Source organism: Vulpes lagopus, chromosome 19 (genome assembly GCF_018345385.1).
Source record: "Vulpes lagopus strain Blue_001 chromosome 19, ASM1834538v1, whole genome shotgun sequence".
NCBI lineage: Eukaryota > Metazoa > Chordata > Mammalia > Carnivora > Canidae > Vulpes > Vulpes lagopus.
The window spans coordinates 17,629,473-17,652,797 of NC_054842.1; the positions used below are offsets into that span (position 1 = coordinate 17,629,473).

The following is a 23,325-nucleotide window of genomic DNA, read 5'->3' on the forward strand; positions in this document are numbered from 1 at the left end:
GAGAGGCAAAGACACAGGCAGAGGGAGAAGCAGGCTCCATGCAAGGAGCCCGATGTGGGACTCAATCTCGGGACTCCAGGATCACGCCCTGAGCCAAAGGCAGACGCTCAACCACTGAGCCACCCCGGCGTCCCAAGAAAGGCTTTGAAAATCAGGATATGGCAACTTTTAAAAATTAAACATCTGTCTCCTAGAAAACAGACAGGGAGTTTAGGTGTATCTCCTTTGGACTGCCATTTTAACAATCTCCGCTGTTGCCAACAAAACAAAAAAAAATGTGTCTGGGAACAGCAATGTGCTATCCCTCAGATGAAGTTATACTACCTATGGTCATCAGTAAAACATACTGGTTTTTTCAGCAGTAGTGAAGGATGAAATTAGAATCATCATTACTTTCTCTTATCTGGATCTCCTGGTTCCTAATGGGAAGAGGGGCAAATTAAATAGAGTTTAAGGTAAAGCCCTGTATCTAAGTGCACTCATGTTTTCAGGGTTTGCAAATTCTAAGAGAAAGCTTACATTTTGTGTATTTATTTTGATAATAACCTTTGAGTATTTTTTTTTAGCATTTAGGGAAATATCTTAAGCAATAATGTATCGAAATAATTTGTTCCTATAGTAAGATATTATTTAAGTCACTTCAAATTGGGTTCTTTCTACTACTGATGGCCTGCTGACATATTCTTAGAGATACTAGAGAATGTATCTTTAGAAAGTATCCATATATGATAGAAGTTCAAGAAACTCTAGTGTAGAATATAGAGATCAGATTTCATTTGTTTCTGTTGTGACTTTGTTTGGTATAGTAAAAACAAACAAGAAATAAGCTTTTGTTGAGAGATTCTTTTCTAGAATCAGTTTCTTTATCAGTAAAATTTGGGTAGCTTACAGGACTATTTTTGCTAAAGGAAATAAAGTATGTGAATTGTTTATAAAGCATTACTGTAGTAATACTAGTGGTGGTGTGTTTGCTCCAGTGTAATGGTTGTGTTAAAAAACGTACTACCTCAGAAAATATCTTTTCATGTTACGTAAGTCTTTAAACTCTGATTTCCTTAGCTTTAAGATCGTACCTGCTTTATAAGTTAATTGTGCAGAGAAAAGTGACGTAATACACACAAAGGAGTAATCATAGTAACCGGCACATACAAATTGTAGGTATTAATATTCTGTTCTTAGTATTATAGTCCTTATATATAATAGAGTAGCATACTTGCATCTTCTGCAATTGAACTATGCATGAGTCATCATTCTGTGCAAAATTTTAAATTCTTCCATGAAAATTTTAAACATAGGCTGCTGTCTATAGGGACAAACAATTCCAATAAGCTAAAGTAGCTTTCTAATACTGCCCTGTATATGAATCTTAAGTTGACTGTTAACTTACTCAAGAAAGCTTTTGTGAGAATTAATTCAAGCAATCAGAAGCAATGAAAGCAATTCTATGTTAACGAGAGGCTTATCAAGTTAAATGAATAGCAAGGATTTTAAGAATATTTGAATTAGTAATCTACGGGGAGCTGCCAGTGTTGGGGTCTCTTTTAAAGGAACCTGTGGACCCAATGTACTTCACACCTTCAAAGTTTGCTGTGCAGACTATTAGGTGTATCAGAGAAAGCTTGCTGCCACCTTCCCTGGCAATTAGAATCATGCAAGGCGACTAGATGGTCCTGGTCCGACACTGCCCTCTGGTGTTTGATTTAGGGAAGTGGCAGTTTCTAGTGCATTAAAGTAGAGAATTACCAAATCCCAAAAGGTATCTCTCAGCATTTCTCCCATCCCTTCTCCTCTCTAACCAATTCTCTTGCTAGGAAAGTATGAAAATAACCCTTCCCTTCACTATCTGATCCTATTTTTAAGTTAAATCCATTCTACTTTTGCTAATCTCTCATGCACACATATATCACTTATACTCATTTTCCTTATTATCTGTCCTCCAAATATTTGCTCGTTAATGCCAAGAACTCTCTCTGTTTCTCTCCCCCAGCCTCTCTCCACATTTATTTATTTCCTTTTTCATTCCATGTAGAAGGACATCAATAATTATGACTATTTGCTGGAGAGAGGGAGAATGATTACATCTGGAGCAAGGTACAAGAATGCTATAGTATTGACATAAAAAGAGCTCGGTTGAGATTCAGTGCTGTATTTGCTTGATACAATAGAGGTTTATTTCTCATTTAGCTAAAGTCAGAAAGGTCAGGTGGTACTTGTCCATCTTGTGGCTGTGCCACCTGGAAAGGGTGGAATCTAAGCTCCTTGCCCAGGATGGACAAGGACAATGGAAGCATGGTGGCTTTGCATTTCCTCATCCTCAGAGTGATACATATCATTTTCATTGGACAAAAGTAGTTATATGGCATCAAACCTAAACTATAAGGGAGTATAGAAAAATGGAGTAGGGGTGGGTAAATAACTGTCACTACCACATTTTTTTCCTTTTGATGTGAACTTTGAATTATAATCTTGTATTTTTGTTTGTTTGATTTGTTTTGCTTTGTTTTTAATCTTGAGAGAGCACCTACTACCGTGTTTTCCTTCCCACTTAGCCATCTTTGTTTTACTGATTCTTTTTCATCTCCTTCCAAATCCACTCCATATTTTAAACAAACCAGACATTATTTACACTCTGAGACCTCTTATCATGCTGACCCTATTTCTTTACTCTCTTATTCTTCTCTCAAACTTTACTTCATCCCTCTGTGCTCTTTGGGATCTTTGGTTTCTTTGTACAAATTCAACCTGCAAAGCACTCCAAAATCAATTTTTTGAAATCCACAGTTTCATCCAATCACCATGTTTTCTAAGACTTTAATGTGACTTCCTACTAAGTTATTAAATCCAATTCATCCTGGCTTAGCCCCAATGTACATTCATTCTTTTCTTCTTGACAAGATTGATCCTTACAATCTGACTTCTCTCCATGTGAACATTCAGGAGCATTCACAGACAGACATCTGACTATGTAGCAATGCAGATATATACTTCCTTTTCCAAAGTATCAGATCCTTTAGGACAAGGGCCTTGGTTAGGATGTTTAGCAAAGTTCTGGGCATTACATAAACACCTTAAACATCTGGTAGAATGCATCCTTCCTTGTGAAGTGGTCTTCTTTACCAAATTCATTGTGTATGTGAAATTTAGTTGTTATATGAAAAATAATACCAATAGAATGAAAGAACAATAGGAGAAATGGAAGCAGGCTTTTGAAAGAGAGAAGAGTAATATATTTCTTCTGGATTGTGGAATGAAAGATTATCACACCTTGTTATGCTATTCAGAGTAAAATTGTTATCTTATTTAGTCCTGTTGAATCAATATTGTTACACTGACCCTCAGTGAATGCTTCCAGGGAGTCATCTGTGCAGTGTTAACAATTTGCTTATAATAACTGTTTTCTCATTTTATGCAGCTCCCTCCAGCTTTGCACCACAATTTGAAAAGAAGGGTTATAGAGAGATTCAAGAAATCCCTCTTCAGCCAGCAGAGTAACCCTTGCAATTTGAAATCTGAAATTAAAAAGGTACAGTATTTGACCTTTAGGAACTCTTTTTTGGCTATCAAAAACACATCATAAGAGTTAAATTTTTTGTTTTGTACTTTACTCTCCATCCTCTATTCAAGGATCTTATCATTAACGGTTTGTTTTAGTCCTTTCAAGCTGCTATAAAAAAAGAGATACCATCAACTGGGGAGCTTGTAATGGCAGATTGCTCACAGTTCTGAAAGCTGGAGGTCCAGTATCAATGGGCCAGCATGGTCAAGTTTGGTATAAGCCTTCTTCCCATTTATAGACTTGTGACTTTTTCCTGTCCTCACATGGCAAGGAAGCAAGGAAACTGGGAGCTCTATGTAAGGACACTTTTTTTTTGGAATAGCACTTCCACAGGGGCCCTGCCCTTATGGCCTAATTACCTCGCAATGACCCTACCTCCCAATACCATCACCTGGGGGGGTTAGGTTTCAGGAGGGAAATTTAAAGTGATGCAACCATTCAGATCATAGCGCCACTTATGATACAAAATTGAGGATGTCTTTGCTTTTGCCTTTCTCACCTTTATTTCTGTAGCCATCATGTCAAAAAACTAATAGTTATTTCAGTTTAATTGCACATGTTTTCCTAGGAATAAATGTTATGAAATATCTTTAATTAATATATATATTTTAGCCTTTTTCAAGAGAATTCTATTCCAATATTTTGTTAGAACCTTCTCCAACAAGCCTGTAAATTGGGCTATGCCACTCTGAACAAGTCATTTAACTATCTGAAGCTGTGACTTTTAATCTCCTATGAGGGTAGAATGAACCATGGTTGACTGTTGAACAGCATGGGGATTAGGGGCACTGATCCCCTGCTCCCACACAATTGAAAATCCATGTATAACTTTTTAAAAAAGATTTATTGGGATTCTGGGTGGGTCAGGGGTTGAGTGTCTGCCTTCGGCTCAGGGTGTGATCCCAGGGTTCCAGGATTGAGTCTCACATTGAGCTTCCTGCATGGAGCCTGCTTCTCCCTCTGCTTATGTTCCTGACTCTCTCTGTGTCTCTCATGGATAGATAAATAAAATCTTTTTAAAACAGGAAGGAAGGAAGGAAGGAAGGAAGGAAGGAAGGAAGGAAGGAAGGAAGGAAGGAAGGAAGGAAGGAAGGAAGGAAGGAAGGAAGAAGGAGGGAGGGAGGAAGAAAGAAGAAAGAAAGAAAGAAAGAAAGAAAGAAAGAAAGAAAGAAAGAAAGAAAGAAAGATTGATTTATTCATCTTAGAGATAGGGAGCATGAGCACACACAAGTTAAGGGAGAAGCAGAGGGAGAGAGAATCTCAACCAGACCCGATCCCCATTCCCTGACTGAGCATGGAGCCAGCCATGGGGCTTGATCTCATGACCCATGAGATCAGGAGCTGAGCTGCAACCAAGAGTCAGACACTTAACTGACTGAGCTACCCAGGTGCCCTGAAAATCCATGTATAACTTTTGACTCCCCCAAAAACCTTAACAACTAACTGCTTACTATTGATCAGAAGGTTTGCCAATGACATAATAGGGGATTGACACACATTTTGTATGTTATGTGTTATATACTGTATTCTTATAATAAAGTGAGCTAGAAATAAGAAAATGTTAAGGAAGAGAAAATACATTTTCAGTACTGTACTGTAAGAAATCCACTTGTAAGTGGACCCATGCAATTCAAATCTGTGTTGTTCAAGAGCCAATTGTATTTCTAAGCTGCTTTCCATCTTTGACATTCTAGAATCTCCTAGACCTTGGGTGTTAGTAAATATTTCTATTCATATACACAAAAACTAAATCACAAAGAAGGTAAATCAACCAGACAGAAGGAAAATTGGTTGTCTCTAATTAGCACAACTTGATGACAGGAAATCCCTTTGTCTTGGCTGATAGCCATTTCTATACATTGGGAAGTGTTTACAAGCCCTCTTTCTCCCCAGAATTAATCTCCCCTTTCTCCAAGCAGTTTGGCCCTGCTCCAGTTTTATCTATATATTTTTTAAGTTTTATCATACACTTAAACTTTGAAACAGTTAGGTGGCCAATGAACTTCTTCTTTAAAGTTTCTTTCTCCTTTAATGGATCCAATCTTTTTTTTTTTTTTTAAGATTTTATTTATTTATTCAGAGAGAGAGAGAGAGAGAGGCAGAGACACAGGCAGAGGGAGAAGCAGGCTCCATGCAGGGAGCCCAACATGGGACTCAATCCCGGGTCTCCAGGATCACACCCCATCACACCCCGGGCTGCAGGCGGCACTAAACCGCTGCGCCACTGGAGCTGCCCTAATGGATCCAATCTTAAGCATAAATGTACTTCTTATTCAGGCAGTATGATAGGCTCTTTGATAAGAAATGCAAACAGTGTGTTTGCTCTGTTGCCTTACATCAGTGATGTCTGCAAATACACAAACGAGGTGGAAAAAGAGATACAGCAGCAGGTAAACAAAACATAAACCCTACCTCATCAGAGATGAAAGAGCACAATTTCTTTCAAGGATTGTGTTGGCAAAACAGGCCAAGAAACAAAGCTCGAGTAGCTCAAAACAGAAGTGGAGGATACTGCCGATATTTATTTTATTATATTTACATATTATATCATGAATACCAATAAATATATTTTAGGGAGGCAGAGACTCAAATCTCCCATGAAAAATATTACATGTTGCCAAGTTTTTATGCTCTTATTAAAATATATGCAGAATAATCCAGTTTGTACACAAATCTATTTTAACAGAAATCCCAGCTTTAAGAGATGAAAAGTGCCTACAGCAAACTGATGCACGAAGGTGCCTCTGACTCTTCCCCTGATGCTGTGATTTTCCACCGGTGCACGTCCTTAAAGCTGATCACTTTCTCTTTTGTTACTGACGTCTATTGGTTTGCATCCCTTCCTTGCTCTCTTTCTCTTCTCTCCTGATAGAAAAAAGATACTCTTTTGTTAAAATGGTCCCACCTACCTTGTCAGCCTACCTCTGTGCAGTGGCGGCACCTCTCAGAGCACTTACCTTCTGTCCTCGGTTTGGGGAGTGAAAACGAATTAATGGGGTGGTAGAGAGTGTTCAGGGAGTCTGAGTGAGGGAACTCAAGGGAGCACAGACTTAGCCTTCTTTTCAACTTTGTTTAGAGGCAGATTATTTTTTTTTAATTAATTTTTATTGGTGTTCAATTTACCAACATACAGAGAAACACCCAGTGCTCATCCCGTCAAGTGTCCGCCTCAGTGCCCGTCACCCATTCCCCTCCAACACCCGCCCTCCTCCCCTTCCACCACCCCCAGTTCGTTTCCCAGAGTTAGGAGTCTTTATGTTCTGTCTCCCTTCCTGATATTTCCCAACATTTCTTTTCCCTTCCTTTATATTCCCTTTCACTATTATTTATATTCCCCAAATGAATGAGAACATACACTGTTTGTCCTTCTCCGATTGACTTATTTCACTCAGCATAATACCCTCCAGTTCCATCCACGTTGAAGCAAATGGTGGGTATTTGTCGTTTCTAATTGCTGAGTAATATTCCATTGTATACATAGACCACATCTTCTTTATCCATTCATCTTTCGATGGACACCGAGGCTCCTTCCACAGTTTGGCTATTGTGGCCATTGCTGCTAGAAACATCGGGGTGCAGGTGTCCCGGCGTTTCATTGCATCTGAATCTTTGGGGTAAATCCCCAGCAGTGCAATTGCTGGGTCGTAGGGCAGTTTTATTTTTAACTCTTTGAGGAACCTCCACACAGTTTTCCAGAGTGGCTGCACCAGTTCACATTCCCACCAACAGTGCAAGAGGGTTCCCTTTTCTCCGCATCCTCTCCCAACATTTGTGGTTTCCTGCCTTGTTAATTTTCCCCCTTCTCACTGGTGTGAGGTGGTATCTCATTGTGGTTTTGATTTGTATTTCCCTGATGGCAAGTGATGCAGAGCATTTTCTCATGTGCATGTTGGCCATGTCCATGTCTTCCTCTGTGAGATTTCTCTTCATGTCTTTTGCCCATTTCATGATTGGGTTGTTTGTTTCTTTGGTGTTGAGTTTAATAAGTTCTTTATAGATTTTGGAAACTAGCCCTTTACCTGATATGTCATTTGCAAATATCTTCTCCCATTCTGTAGGTTGTCTTTTAGTTTTGTTGACTGTATCCTTTGCTGTGCAAAAGCTTCTTATCTTGATGAAGTCCCAATAGTTCATTTTTGCTTTTGTTTCTTTTGCCTTTGTGGATGTATCTTGCAAGAAGTTACTGTGGCCGAGTTCAAAAAGGGTGTTGCCTGTGTTCTCTTCTATGATTTTGATGGACTCTTGTCTCACATTTAGATCTCTCATCCATTTTGAGTTTATCTTTGTGTATGGTGAAAGAGAGTGGTCCAGTTTCATTCTTCTGCATGTGGATGTCCAATTTTCCCAGCACCATTTATTAAAGAGACTGTCTTTCTTCCAGTGGATAGTCTTTCCTCCTTTATCGAATATTAGTTGACCATACATTTCAGGGTCCACTTCTGGGTTCTCTATTCTGTTCCATTGATCTATGTGTCTGTTTTTGTGCCAGTACCACACTGTCTTGATGACCACAGCTTTGTAGTACAACCTGAAATCTGGCATTGTGATGCCCCCAGCTATGGTTTTCTTTTTTAAAATTCCCCTGGCAATTCGGGGTATTTTCTGATTCCACACAAATCTTAAAATAATTTGTGCTAACTCTCTTTTTTTTTTTTATTGGTGTTTAATTTACCAACATACAGAAAAACACCCAGTGCTCATCCCGTCAAGTGTCCACCTCAGTGCCCGTCACCCATTCCCCTCCAACACCCGCCCTCCTCCCCTTCCACCACCCCTAGTTCGTTTCCCCGAGTTAGGAGTCTTTATGTTCTGTCTCCCTTCCTGATATTTCCCAACATTTCTTTTCCCTTCCTTTATATTCCCTTTCACTATTATTCATATTCCCCAAATGAATGAGAACATACACTGTTTGTCCTTCTCCAATTGACTTATTTCACTCAGCATAATACCCTCCAGTTCCATCCACGTTGAAGCAAATGGTGGGTATTTGTCGTTTCTAATGGCTGAGTAATATTCCATTGTATACATAAACCACATCTTCTTTATCCATTCATCTTTCGATGGACACCGAGGCTCCTTCCACAGTTTGGCTATTGTGGCCATTGCTGCTAGAAACATCGGGGTGCAGGTGTCCCGGCGTTTCATTGCATCTGAATCTTTGGGGTAAATCCCCAACAGTGCAATTGCTGGGTCGTAGGGCAGGTCTATTTTTAACTCTTTGAGGAACCTCCACACAGTTTTCCAGAGTGGCTGCACCAGTTCACATTCCCACCAACAGTGCAAGAGGGTTCCCTTTTCTCCGCATCCTCTCCAACATTTGTTGTTTCCTGCCTTGTTAATTTTCCCCATTCTCACTGGTGTGAGGTGGTATCTCATTGTGGTTTTGATTTGTATTTCCCTGATGGCAAGTGACGCAGAGCATTTTCTCATGTGCTTGTTGGCCATGTCCATGTCTTCCTCTGTGAGATTTCTCTTCATGTCTTTTGCCCATTTCATGATTGGATTGTTTGTTTCTTTGGTGTTGAGTTTAATAAGTTCTTTATAGATTTTGGAAACTAGCCCTTTATCTGATATGTCATTTGCAAATATCTTCTCCCATTCTGTAGGTTGTCTTTTAGTTTTGTTGACTGTATCCTTTGCTGTGCAAAAGCTTCTTATCTTGATGAAGTCCCAATAGTTCATTTTTGCTTTTGTTTCTTCTGCCTTCGTGGATGTATCTTGCAAGAAGTTACTGTGGCCAAGTTCAAAAAGGGTGTTGCCTGTGTTCTCCTCTAGGATTTTGATGGACTCTTGTCTCACATTTAGATCTCTCATCCATTTTGAGTTTATCTTTGTGTATGGTGAAAGAGAGTGGTCCAGTTTCATTCTTCTGCATGTGGATGTCCAATTTTCCCAGCACCATTTATTGAAGAGACTGTCTTTCTTCCAATGGATAGTCTTTCCTCCTTTTTTTTTTTTTTTTTTTTTTTTTTTTAATTTATTTATGATAGTCACAGAGAGAGAGGCAGAGACACAGGCGGAGGGAGAAGCAGGCTCCATGCACCGGGAGCCTGATGTGGGATTCGATCCCGGGTCTCCAGGATCGCGCCCTGGGCCAAAGGCAGGCGCCAAACCGCTGCGCCACCCAGGGATCCCAGTCTTTCCTCCTTTATCGAATATTAGATGACCATACATTTCAGGGTCCACTTCTGGGTTCTCTATTCTGTTCCATTGATCTATGTGTCTGTTTTTGTGCCAGTACCACACTGTCTTGATGACCACAGCTTTGTAGTACAACCTGAAATCTGGCATTGTGATGCCCCCAGCTATGGTTTTCTTTTTTAAAATTCCCCTGGCAATTCGGGGTATTTTCTGATTCCACACAAATCTTAAAATAATTTGTGCTAACTCTCTGAAGAAAGTCCATGGTATTTTGATAGGGATTGCTTTAAACATGTAAATTGCCCTGGGTAACATTGACATTTTTACAATATTAATTTTGCCAATCCATGAGCATGGAATATTTTTCCATCTCTTTGTGTCTTTTAGAGACAGATTAAATTCTCCTTTGAGGAATGCTCTGGTCCCCTTCTCCGGTACTACATGCTCCTGGTGATTCATACCACTGTGGTGTTTACCCTCCCAATCATAGAAGCAGGTCTGCTCTCCTGTGCACGAAACGGATCTTCTGCCTGGAATATTAACATACTTCCTGTTCTCCACTGCTGAACTGAGAGGCCAGCTCCCCCGTAAAAATCTCTCTCAATTTCCTGTTCAGAATTAATCTCCCCTTTCTCTGTGCTTCAGTCACTTTTTCACTTACATTGTCATGTTTTAATTTTTTAAATTTTTTTAAAGGTTTCATTTATTTATTCATGAGAGACACACAGAGAGAGTCAGAGACATAGGCAGAGGGAGAAGCAGACTCCCTGTGGGGAGCCCGATGTGAGACTCAGGATCATGACCTGAGCCAAATGCAGACACTCAACCACTGAGCCACCCAGGCATCCCCATTGTTGTTGTTTTATCTGGCTTGGATTTATGTTTTTCCCAAAGGCAGTGAGTATGTTGTATTAATCCTTGATTGCCTAGAGTCTCACACAGTGCCTGGCTCATGGCAGATGTGTGATTGTTGAATATAGAGTATATACTATATTGATAATAATCTATATTGGTACTATTCCTTATTGATGTATATAACATATGATATATATTGATACATATAATATTTGTATAATTTTTATTAATATAAAGAGAAGCCCTCCTGTCCTCATTTAAACACAAACGAGAAAAGTTTGTGGCCTCTATTTTTCTCCCTTTCTAGTCTAATCTTTTGTTAGTCATAATTTTTGTTCAGAAATGGATCTTTCATCCCCTGTATAATCTTGGTGGAGTGGCCAATTAGCCTTTGACTGAAATAGTCATCCCCAAAGGACTGTTGAAGAAGCAAGCAGTGACAGCACATAAATGCATTTGATTTCCACCTTCTCCCCTGAAACTTGTCCTAAAATCCAGGGACTCCATGTCTCCAGTTTGAGGAATCATTATGGGATGATTGTACCTTCTGATAAATGGCCTAAGACCCGGCAGGATATATAGAAGAGTGAAAAAAGAGAAAAGCCCTTTTCTAAGAAACTAAGCTCTTTATTTATGACTTACTTAAGCTGATCTTCAGTCCAGTCTGCTCAGCCTTGGCTAAAATTGTGAGGAGAATAAAGCATGTGAGTAATTGTATAGCATTTTGGGAAACTAGGATTTTCGGCATGAGAGGAAGGAGAAACAGAAACAAGATGGAATATATTCATTCAAATTAGAATTGGAAATACCAATATGAAGGAGTATGAATTATGATAATTCTTTTCTTTAAAAAACTACACATATTTCTTAATATTTTTACTAAGTTGTTTAGAAACTAAGCAAGCAGCAGTGAGCTCCCTTGGAAATATAACTGATAGCAGCTCTAGAGCAGAAACTAAAAGGGATTAGATGGAATGTCTTGACATAATAGATCATGTAGCAAAGATGCCTTCAAGGATTACTGAGGATGTGTCTATAGGACTCAGGAGTCAACTTAAGGAGGCTATCTATTGGATAATTAGAGCATCAATAAGAATAATAACTGCAGTGGATTGAAAGCATTAAATAAAGTTTCAATCTAAGAGTTCATGAGAGTAAAAAAAAAAATCCCTCATTGGTTTCCTTCGGAGGATGCTAAGTAACCAATTCATTATTTTCAAAACTACTTACAGAAGGAAAGAATCAAACCTTTTTTCTGCCATTGCCTTAAGAATTTTATCCCAGGGTAACTCAATTGATAAGGGGGGAGTTTCTTATTAAAGTAATACTTCAGCTAATAAGAACCAGAGGTATAAAAATACCGTGTTGCAGCCTCTAATGAAATAATGGAGCTAGACATCATCACCAGTGGCTTGCTAATGTCACCAAAAGAGGGGCATCCAGATGTTATAGGTCTCCTGACAGACATGCAGTACCATCTATGAAATATATTTGCTAAAAGTTTGGATCTGCATCTGAGGAAGCTTCTATTTTGGAAGTGAGCAGAGTATGGTTTTTGGAAATAAAGTTATTGGAACCCAACCACATAAATTCACTCATGTTATCTATGGTTGCATTCACATTATAGGCACAGTTGAGGAGCTGTGACAGAGACTACATGCCCTGTAAATCTGTAAACATTTCTTATCTGGCCCTCTACCGAAGAAGTTTGCCAATCTCTGCTCTACATCTAGCTACCCACTTGCAGCAAGTACATGGGCCAAGAGAACGTGTTAAATGACACCATGGGGATAGTCAGAAAATCCAGGCTGGGGAATTCTACTGGAAAAATGACATCTTTTCTTAAATAAATAAATTGCAAGGAGAGGAGAGCACTTCTCTTTGGTTCCTAATCTGTACTTCAGCTCAGATCAGCAACGTCAAGCTTACGTTATTCAATAGCTGGCATCTCTTTAATTCCTAACTCCAGGATTCTGGCTCTTTTCCAATTAGTAGACTGCTCCTTTTCTGCTTTAATTAATGTCTTTTTATGCACATTAATAATTATGCCTTATATTTGCCTAGCCCTTTTCAGGGCCTGATGAGGGCGTCATAAATCAGCAGTGCCCACCTGTTTGGACCAAGTGGAGAACTTCCTATATCAGGGCTGTCCCGCCCAGAGGGTGGGGGGGGGGGACACTATTCATCTTCTCCCTAGATACCACCTTCAGTGTCTGAATGGAGATCCTGAGAGGATGAGCTCCTGGTTGTAGATTGCCTTTTTTGAGTTTGGGAATTCTTCATTAGAAACATAATCTTTGGTGGAAATATAAACAGCGCATCAGCTTCCAGGGGAAGTAGGGGTGAGGGGAGGGATGCTATGTGCATTCCATGGAGTGTGGATGATAGACCATCCATGTGAAGGTGCACATGCATACGTGTGTGAGTGCTTAAGAATCAGAGAATAGTGAGTATAGTCATGTCTGTTAACAAAGTGGCCTATAAAAACTTTATAAGAAAGAGTAGAAAGAAGCTGTAGGTTAGAGAAGATGAAAAATAAGACAATATATTATGTCTTAACATGTTATAACAGTCAAAAAGGACAGGAAAATCTAAAGGAAAAAAGATCAGAGGACTGGTGAGTGATGTGTGATGTAACACATCAAAAATTTTCTCACTTCTGTCACCTAATTTCATTTATACTGTTTCATTTCCTTCAGAGTCCTACCTCCACTGATTAGATTCCAAATAATTGGTGTAGTTGTTCTGCAGCAAAGGCAACCTTATTATGATAAGGAAAAGAAGATACAGTTCAGGAATTTAATGAAGATTATATTTTTGTGTTCCTTTTTTTATTTCTCATTTAGGTTTTGGCTAAAAGCACCATATTCTCAATTGAACAATGAAGTGCTAAAATTGCTCAATGCTTGCTCCAAATCAGTGAGTTCTGGGGGAGCGGGGTAGTAACAATGATACAGTCTGTTCTCTCTCTCATTTTTTAAAGATTTTATTTATTTATCTGACAGAAGAGAGCACAAGCAGGGGGAGTGGGAGAAGGAAAAGCAGACACTCCCCTGAGCAGGGAGCTTGAAGTGGGGCTCACAGTACCAGGACCCTGGGATCATGACCTGGGCTGAAGGCAGATGCCTAACTGACTGAGCCACCCAGGTGCCCCCAGTCTGTTCTCTTTAATATTTACTTGGCTTAGTTCAAAAGTATGTACAGTCCTTTGCTCTTTCGAACTATAGATACTATGTTTAATAGTTTATATAAACTATGTTTATTCAGAGCAGGAGAGCCCTTTTATGTCAGTTCAGAAGGAGGGTCTTAAGGATTCCTCCAAACAGAACATATATGCCAAAGATGGGAGTACCTCTCTAAGCTGAATGTTTGAGAGGAGAGAGTGCCCACATAGCACTGGTCCAGGACTGCTGAACTACCTCCGCACCTCTGGCAGCCATCAGGGCAGCTGCTCTGAACAGTTAGTTCTGTGGTAGCATCCACATCTTTCCTACTGGGTGACCATTTTCTTGTCTAGCTGGTATGTCCAGAATTGGACTCTCTACCTTCTTCCTCCTTCCTGCATCTGCATCACTATTACTGGAGGCATGTTTTCCTTCCACTTAGTCTTTAAACTTTGCAGTCATGTTCAACTGCTCCATGTTATTTATTTTGTTCCTTAAGTCATTAACATCTTTGGATCTTCTTTGCATAGGCGGTTTTGCTTGCCCTTTATGTGAAAGCCCTGAGTCATAGCCCTGGTTCTGCCACTTACTAGCTATGTTCCTTGAGCACATTCCTTTTCAGTGTCCCCATCTGTAAAACTGGGATAATGCTTACCTTGGAGGTAGTCGCAAGAATCAGATGGAACATCCAGTATGTCTAGAATGTTTAAGTACTCATAAGTGGCTGTAGGCACTACTGGTATTATTAGGGAAGGGTACTTGATCTTCCTCTTGGTTACCACCTAGTTCCAACTCTTAGCACTTCTTACTGGCACTACTGTCACAGTTTCTTTTCTGACCTCCCCTTTCTCCAATCCATCTTGCCAGACTAAGTTTCTAAATACTGCTTTTTTTTTTTTTTAAGCATACCAAAAAACCTTAGTGGCCTCCAGTTTCCTGCCTCACCATCTAAACCCTGGCATCTAGTTTTGGGGGCCCAGCCTCCAGTTTCCTGCCTCACCATCCAAACCCTGGCATCTAGTTTTTTGGGCCCACATTATTTGCAGGAGCCTTCTCTGGGTCTACATCCACTCTGACATCTCTAGCCCCATGCAGACTGTCATGCAATTGTGTCCAGAGTGATCCTTTCAGAACAGAAATCTGACCACGCCACACATGCACACACACCCAGAAAGCTGTTCAGGGGCTCTAAGCATAAACTGCCAAATCCTCCCCACAGTATTCACAGTCCCATTTGGTCCAAGCCCTGCCCACCTTTCTTTTTATTTTATTTTATTTTTTTTTTTATTGGTGTTCAATTTGCCACCATATAGAATAACACCCAGTGCTCATCCCATCAAGTGCCCCCCTCAGTGCCTGTCACCCAGTCACCCCCACCCCCCCACCCACCTCCCCTTCCACCACCCCTAGTTCGTTTCCCAGAGTTAGGAGTCTCTCATGTTCTGTCTCCCTTTCTGATATTTCCCACTCATTTTTTCTCCTTTCCCCTTTATTCCCTTTCACTGTTTTTTTATATTCCCCAAATGAATGAGACCATATAATGTTTGTCCTTCTCCGATTGACCTATTTCACTCAGCATAATGCCCTTCAGTTCCATCCACATTGAAGAAAATGGTGGGTATTTGTCGTTTCTTATGGCTGAGTAATATTCCATTGTATACATAGACCACATCTTCTTTATCCATTCATCTTTTCTACCCTCATCTCATACCTGTCTTTCTCTTTGTTGTCCCACACCAGCCACAGGTACCATCTGGGGTCTGTCTGCTTCCTCCTGTGTCTTTGCAAATGCTTGTTTTCCTGCCTCTCAAGATCTTCGTCTCCATCCTTTACTCATCCTTACTCATTCTTTCAGCTCTCAGCCTAAGTGTCTTTTTTTTTTTTTTTTTCGGGAAAGCCTTTCCCGTCTAAGGTAAATCTGCTTGTTACCTCCTAGAACCATAGGCCCATCCTTCTGTACATTCAGCACAGTTGCAATTTCACGTATATCCAGGTGGACATTTCACAGATGTATTCCTCCCTAATTAGGCAGTAAGCTCCCAGAATACAATTTTTGGCCACCATGGGCTGTTTTCATTGTTTGGATCTGTGTGTGTGTGTGTGTGTGTGTGTGTGTGTGTGAGAGAGAGAGAGAGAGAGAGAGAGAGAGAGAGAGAGAGAGAGACATGATAGCTGATAAAAAATCCCTGCTGAATTAATGAAGGGTGTTTACTTTCCTCTCTTCAATCTAGATCCCCACACTTCTATAACATGGACTTTTGTCATATCCCTTTCATCACCTTGCTACTGGTATGCAGTGCCCAGGTTTTGCCCCCCAAGTTCTACTCACCTGGAATGTCTGCTTTGCTTCCTTGCATCCACCCAAATCCATCCTTCAGTGTTTCTGCTGCAGAGCTTCTAAAAATCCTGCTGGTCTTCATGAAACATACCTCCTTTTGGAAGCTGAGAACTCCCTACCTCATTTTACACTTCATTGTTTATTCCTTTGCTCTGTTTTTCAAGTACATTAGCCTCTTTCCCCAAGCAAATTGTAAATCGTTTCGTTGCTGTGTCCTCCTTGGTGCCCAGCATAGTGCTGATAGTCTGGGGAGGTCATTGGTATATGTGATTTGATGGTTTTCATCTCTGTTTTACAAAACCTGCTCAGATCATAACATATAGTAAGAGGCAAAAAAGATGTGCTAGAAGAACATGTATGTCAAAGAACTGAACTGGAAAAAGTTCTGAGAGTTTCTGTAATAAAAATAAATGTATTCAAACATAAGACTAATGAATTTTCGCCCTTGCCTTCATCCACGGGCATCCTTCTGAGGGTTTGCAGTTCTTTTTTTTTTAATAATAAATTTATGTTTTATTGGTGTTCAATTTCCCAACATACAGAATAACACCCAGTGCTTATCCCATCAAGTGCCCACCTTAGTGCCCGCCACCCAGTCACGCCCACCCCCCGCCCACCTCCCCTTCCACCACCCCTAGTTCGTTTCCCAGAGTTAGGAGTCTTCCATGTTCTGTCTCCCTTTCTGCTATTTCACACTTATTTTTCCTCCTTTCCCCTTTATTCCCTTTCACTATTATTTATAGTCCCCAAATGAATGAGACCATATAATGTTTGTCCTTCTCCGATTGACTTATTTCACTTAGCATAATACCCTCCAGGTCCATCCAAGTTGAAGCAAATGGTGGGTATTTGTCATTTCTAATGGCTGAACAATATTCCATTCTATACATAGACCACATCTTCTTTATCCATTCATCTTTCGATGGACACCGAGGCTCCTCCCACAGTTTGGCTATTGTGGACATTGCTGTTAGAAACATCGGGGTGCAGGTGTCCTGACGTTTCATTGCATCTGTGTCTTTGGGGCAAATCCCCAGCAGTGCAATTGCTGGGTTGTAGGGGCAGATTTATTTTTAACTCTTTGAGGAACCTCCACACAGTTTTCCAGAGTGGCTGCACCAGTTCACATTCCCACCAACAGTGTAAGAGGGTTCCCTTTTCTCCGCATCCTCTCCCAACATTTGTGGTTTCCTGCCTTGTTAATTTTCCCCATTCTCACTGGTGTGAGTTGGTATCTCATTGTAGTTTTGATTTGTATTTCCCTGATGGCAAGTGATGCAGAGCATTTTCTCATGTGCGTGTTGGCCATGTCTATGTCTTCCTCTGTGAGATTTCATGTCTTTTGCTCATTTCATGATTGGATTGTTTGTTTCTTTGGTGTTGAGTTTAATTAAGTTCTTTATAGATCTTGGAAACTAGCCCTTTATCTGATATGTCATTTGCAAATATCTTCTCCCATACTGTAGGTTGTCTTTTAGTTTTGTTGACTGTATCCTTTGCTGTGCAAAAGCTTCTTATCTTGATGAAGTCCCAATAGTTCATTTTTGCTTTTGTTTCTTTTGCTTTCGTGGATGTATCTTGCAAGAAGTTACTGTGGCTGAGTTCAAAAAGGGTGTTGCCTGTGTTCTCCTCTAGGATTTTGATGGAATCTTGTTTCACATTTAGATCTTTCATCCATTTTGAGTTTATCTTTGTGTATGGTGTAAGAGAGTGGTCTAGCAGTCATCAAAAACCTCCCAAGACACAAAACTCCAGGGCCAGATGGCTTCCCTGGGGAATTCTATCAAACGTTTAAAGAAGAAACCATACCTATTCTACTAAAGCTGTTTGGAAAGATGGAAAGAGATGGAGTACTTTCAAACTCATTCTATGAGGCCAGCATCACCTTAATTCCAAAACCAGACAAACACACAACAAAAAAGGAGAATTATAGACCAATATCCCTGATGAACATGGATGCAAAAATTCTCAACAAGGTACTAGCCAATAGGATCCAACAGTACATTAAGAAGATTAGTCTTCTAAGACCAGAAGATTGGTCACCATGACCAAGTAGGATTTATCCCCGGATGCAAGGCTGGTTCAACACTCGTAAAACAATCAATGTGATTCATCATATCAGCAAGAGAAAAAACAAGAACCATATGATCCTTTCAATAGATGCAGAGAAAACATTTGACAAAAATACAGCATCCATTCCTGATCAAAACTCTTCAGAGTGTAGGGATAGAGGGAACATTCCTCAACATCTTAAAAGCCATCTACAAAAAGCCCACAGCAAATATAATTCTCAATGGGGAAGCACTGAGAGCCTTTCCCCTAAGATCAGGAACAAGACAGGGATGTCCACTCTCACCACTGCTATTCAACATAGTACTAGAAGTCCTAGGCTCAGCAATCAGACAACAAAAAGAGATAAAAGGCATTCAAATTGGCAAAGAAGAGGTCAAACTCTCCCTCTTCGCCGATGACATGATACTCTACATAGAAAACCCAAAAGACTCCACCCCAAGATTGCTAGAACTCATACAGCAATTTGGCAGTGTGGCAAGATACAAAATCAATGCCCAGAAGTCAGTGGCATTTCTATACACTAACAATGAGACTGAAGAAAGAGAAATTAAGGAGTCAATCCCATTTACAATTGCACCCGAAAGCATAAGATAGCTAGGAATAAACCTAACCCAAGAGGTAAAGGATCTATACCCTAAAAACTATAGAACACTTCTGAAAGAAATTGAGGAAGACACAAAGAGATGGAAAAATATTCCATGCTCATGGATTGGCAGAATTAATATTGTGAAAATGTCAATGTTACCCAGGGCAATTTACACATTTAATGCAATCCCTATCAAAATACCATGGACTTTCTTCAGAGAGTTAGCACAAATTATTTTAAGATTTGTGTGGAATCAGAAAAGACCCCGAATAGCCAAGGGAATTTTAAAAAAGAAAACCATAGCTGGGGGCATAACAATGCCAGATTTCAGGTTGTACTACAAAGCTGTGGTCATCAAGACAGTGTGGTACTGGCACAAAAACAGACACATAGATCAATGGAACAGAATAGAGAATCCAGAAGTGGACCCTGAACTTTATGGTCAACTAATATTCGATAAAGGAGGAAAGACTATCCACTGGAAGAAAGACAGTCTCTTCAATAAATGGTGCTGGGAAAAGTGGACATCCACATGCAGGGCTTGCAGTTCTTAAGCTGAAGGAGACGGCTTATGTAAGAGGCATGGGGAACCTTGAACATTCCTCTCCTTAAGGTTTGAATCAATGAAAAGGGCATATCCTTGTCTTCATAAAATGGCTATCTCGACCTTTCCAGCTCACAACTCATGTACTTCACTGTGCAGTTTAAAACACCATCCTGCCTGTGAAGGAGTTAGGATTCCAATGTGTTTACCTAATAAGTTGACTTAACTAAGCTTTCTATAATTAGGATGAGCATTTCAGGCAGCCAAATTACTCCTATGCTCAACCACATGAAAAACAATCCCATCTGAAGTCATTTGGAAGGCAACACTAGGAAATCATTTTCAGCATTACAAGAGATATTAAGAAGCTTAGTTGGAGCAACCTACTGGCTTGGCTGCGAGAAATACAGTGTTTAGGCCTACCTCTGTGGCATCTTAATAGCAGTGTTGAGAATGTTATTAAGCATGTGACTATCAGATCTTTCCGCATTACAATATATTATAATCTTGTCATTTTACAGATGAGTTATGAGTTTTATCATTTGTCACTGAAGGAAAATAAATTTTCTAGAATAAAAAAGAATGGCACCATAGTTTTTTTCTAGAGTGTAATACTCATTGGCAACATGGAGACTGGTAAACACAAAAATAATTTGTTATTAGTAGTGTCCAAAGTGCACAAATGGAATAATTATCAATTGCTCATATAAAATGTTCTTATTAAGGTATAAAGTGCATAATGCATCCAGTAAGGTACCTGTACAGCTCCATGGACTTTTATGTACATATTCCCCGGGGTGACTACCACCCGTCACTATAGAACCTTTCCAGTACTAAAAAAGGCTCCTGCCTGCCTTTTCCTAGTCCTCCTGCCACAGTGTAATCATTATCTTAATCTTCATTGCCATTGGTTAGTTTTGTCTGATTGTGAAAATGCCTATACGTGAAGTTATACATTATGTCTTCTTTGGTGTTATTTGGCTTCTTTTGCTTAACATTCCTTCATGTAGCTGTTCTTTCTTTTGTATGCTTTAAAGAATCACATTGGATGAGCACACCACAATATACCTATGCTGTCTGTTGACATTTGGATTTTCTCCAGTTTCGGGTCAGAAGTCCTCATTTCTCTTGTGTGTTTACCTAAGAGTTGGAATGCAAGATCATACAGTAGACATATGTTGCTGAATCTTAATGAATACTGCCAGTTTTCTCAAGTGATTGAACAATGGTATATTTTAATTCATGACCAGAGTATGTGAATCCAAGGTAACTACTGTTGCATAGTCCAAATTGTGACAGTTGTTTCTGGTTTATTAATAAGAATTGGCATTTTAAAATTATATTAGTATAGGCATGAAAACTTGACCAGTCCAAGTACTGGTTGGAATTAAAGGTAAAAGAAGGTTGAGAAATGTTTATAGCCTGAAATTCCACTTAAAAAATTCAGATTTGTGGAAGAGCATTAAACAATTAGAATCTTAATAAAGTCTGTCATTTAGTGAATTACTCTTTAGAGTGTTAGGGATTCATGTTTGGAGATTAAAATTAAGCAATAGTAATTTAGAAAAATGTCTTAAGAAACTTGTTTGCCTCAGTCTAGCAAGGAGGCATTGTTTAAAACAGATGCATGAGGGATCCCTGGGTGGCGCAGCGGTTTGGCGCCTGCCTTTGGCCCAGGGCGCGATCCTGGAGACCTGGGATCGAATCCCACATCGGGCTCCCGGTGCATGGAGCCTGTTTCTCCCTCTGCCTGTGTCTCTGCCTCTCTCTCTCTCTCTCTCTCTGTGACTATCATAAATAAAAAAAAAAAATTAAAAAAAAAAACAGATGCATGAGAAACAGTGATGATGTGGGCTAAACATATTGTTCTGCTGAATAATTGAGTTTATTCTTCATATGCCTGATACAAATAACATTTTGATGTCCCAAACCTATGCCATTATTTTTCTATCCATTTTTGTCCTGCTCTCATAAAGCCATAAAGTGCAGAGTTCTTTTTATTTTTTCATGTGACCAGGGAATTGTCTACCTTGCTTTCACTGTAATTTGCTTGCTTCTGATTTATAAGTTCTTTTGAAAGGAAGATGTGCCTTTATCTATTTACAAGAGATTGAAAACCACAAGCACTAAATTCTCCATGCTGAGACATAGGGAAAGAGGTCTCCTGTCATTTGCTTCTGACTGTAGAATAACCTGTGGCTTTGCCTTTTCCGTTCCAGTTATCTCAGGGATCTCCAGAACCAATCGAGCCCAACTTTTTCACAACAGATTACCATTTATTACATCATTCATCAGGTGGAAACAGCCTGTCCCCAGATGAACCAGCAGGTAATGGTCTTTACCACAGGAAATCGGGCTTTCACAAAGATATATATTGTTTGGATCAACAGCTATCCTTAAAAGATTATCTTCAATTTAAAAGAAAAATAGAACTTATTTTGATTATCTATGGCAATGGTTAGAAGGGATATACAGTAGGAATATAGAAATTCCCTATAATTTATCTTACCCTGTTGTGGCAGCTTCCTTGATCATTTATTAATGCCATAAACAAACAGCAGAATCTGTGTGAGTGAATTGTATTTCCTTCTATTTCTTCTTATCTGATGAGGGAAAATCAAATACCCAAAAGCATCCAGGGAGATAAAAGGCAGAAATGAAGAGTTTGAATATTTAAAATGGAGAACATTTGAAACTTTATCTGAAGAATCCACATCAAACATATTTAATTTGTTTTTCTTTTTTACATAAATCTCTCATCGGGAGGCTATATAGCATGGGGATTAAAGGTGCAGATTCTCAAAACCTGGATACCCAAATTTGAACCTCAGCTCAAACATTTATCACTTGACCTTGGGCAAATTATTTGGCCTCTCGAGCCTCAGTTTCCTTGCCTATAAAATGGGAGTAAACATGGTCTTTGGCACTATAAGGTTATAATGAGGATCAATGTAAACATAGAAAAAATGCTTGGCCATTAGAAGGGGTACAGGATAATGTGACTCTTGTGATAATTGAACTCTAAGAAGAGGCCTTCAAGCCACTCTGAGGATTCAGAGTTCCTAAATAATATTCAAATCCCAACTAGAATGGGTCACTTGGTGTCAGGGATAGGAATGACAGTGAAAGGGGGACTCACCATCCCCTCCTCAATTTGGGCAAATTTCATGTATTGATTCTCAAGCTTTCCCTATCTCTTGGACTCCTGGGTTAAAGCCAACCTGTAGGCAGAATTACATTTAAAATAATCCCCGAGAAACCCATAAGATCAGAATAAACTGGTTTCTAAAGTCTTGCTTTTAAAAGTGCCTCCAGGGCAGGTCAGACAGTCTGCAGGCCAGACTTCTTACAATAGTGATTCTGTTGAAACCAAGAGCTCTGCTGGAAGTCTCTGAGTGGCCTGAGAGGCAATTGACAGACGTCCAGGGCATCTGGAGGTGCCACCCCAGGGTGGAGCAGGCCAGTCTCATCAGAGCAGTCAGGCCGCAGGCTCAGACAGCAGAGCCTGCAGGCACTCTGGGGGACACCTTGGCACCGAGCTTTGAAGAGGAACTGCCAGGACTGACTCATCAGCCTCATGCCTCACCTCAACTTCAACCCATCCCTTTTGTCTTTGCTCAGTGGAGGGGGCTCCTGGGCCTCCCTGCAAACACGTGTTGATTGATTAGAGTGGAAGCTGGCCAATGTTGCTTTGGGTGGCACTCAGTTGGGCTAGGTGCTGGTGTATCATCCTTAGAACACACATCAGAGAAAGTATTGCCTTCTGGCACTAAGTACACTTTATTTCTCTCTTGGCAGTTGTAGGAAAGGGCCAGGTCTTCGTTGTTTTTCACTATCTATTTCTGCCTCCCTCTAAGAATTCATTTTCTTTCTAGTACATATTTACTGGTTTTCCTTGTGGCTTAAGGAAAGGTTTTTAATCAGAAAACTTGCCCATCAGGTCATTTGTGTTTGGAATATGCCTTACCTTGCCTATGCATGTGCGCACATGTACACACATGCACTCATGTGTAGGCACACACGCTTCTCTTACTCAATGGCCCAGTTTATACACTGAGAAATGCCCCT

General features: G+C 40.0%; 1 protein-coding gene across 10 annotated transcripts in view; it reads left to right on the forward strand.

The window, feature by feature from the left end:
• The window catches only part of NEK10 (NIMA related kinase 10), a 230,932-nt gene that overhangs the window by 197,024 nt on the left and 10,583 nt on the right, over window positions 1-23,325 (forward strand). For 8 of the 10 annotated variants that reach the window (XM_041734504.1, XM_041734495.1, XM_041734498.1 and 5 more), the window contains 2 exons: window positions 3,413-3,523; window positions 21,477-21,585. In XM_041734504.1, the coding sequence (XP_041590438.1) occupies window positions 3,413-3,523; window positions 21,477-21,585 (220 nt within the window). Of the gene's footprint in view, window positions 1-3,412; window positions 3,524-21,476; window positions 21,586-23,325 lie in introns of those variants that run through there. The other 2 variants (XM_041734497.1, XM_041734499.1) reach the window with 1 other exon arrangement.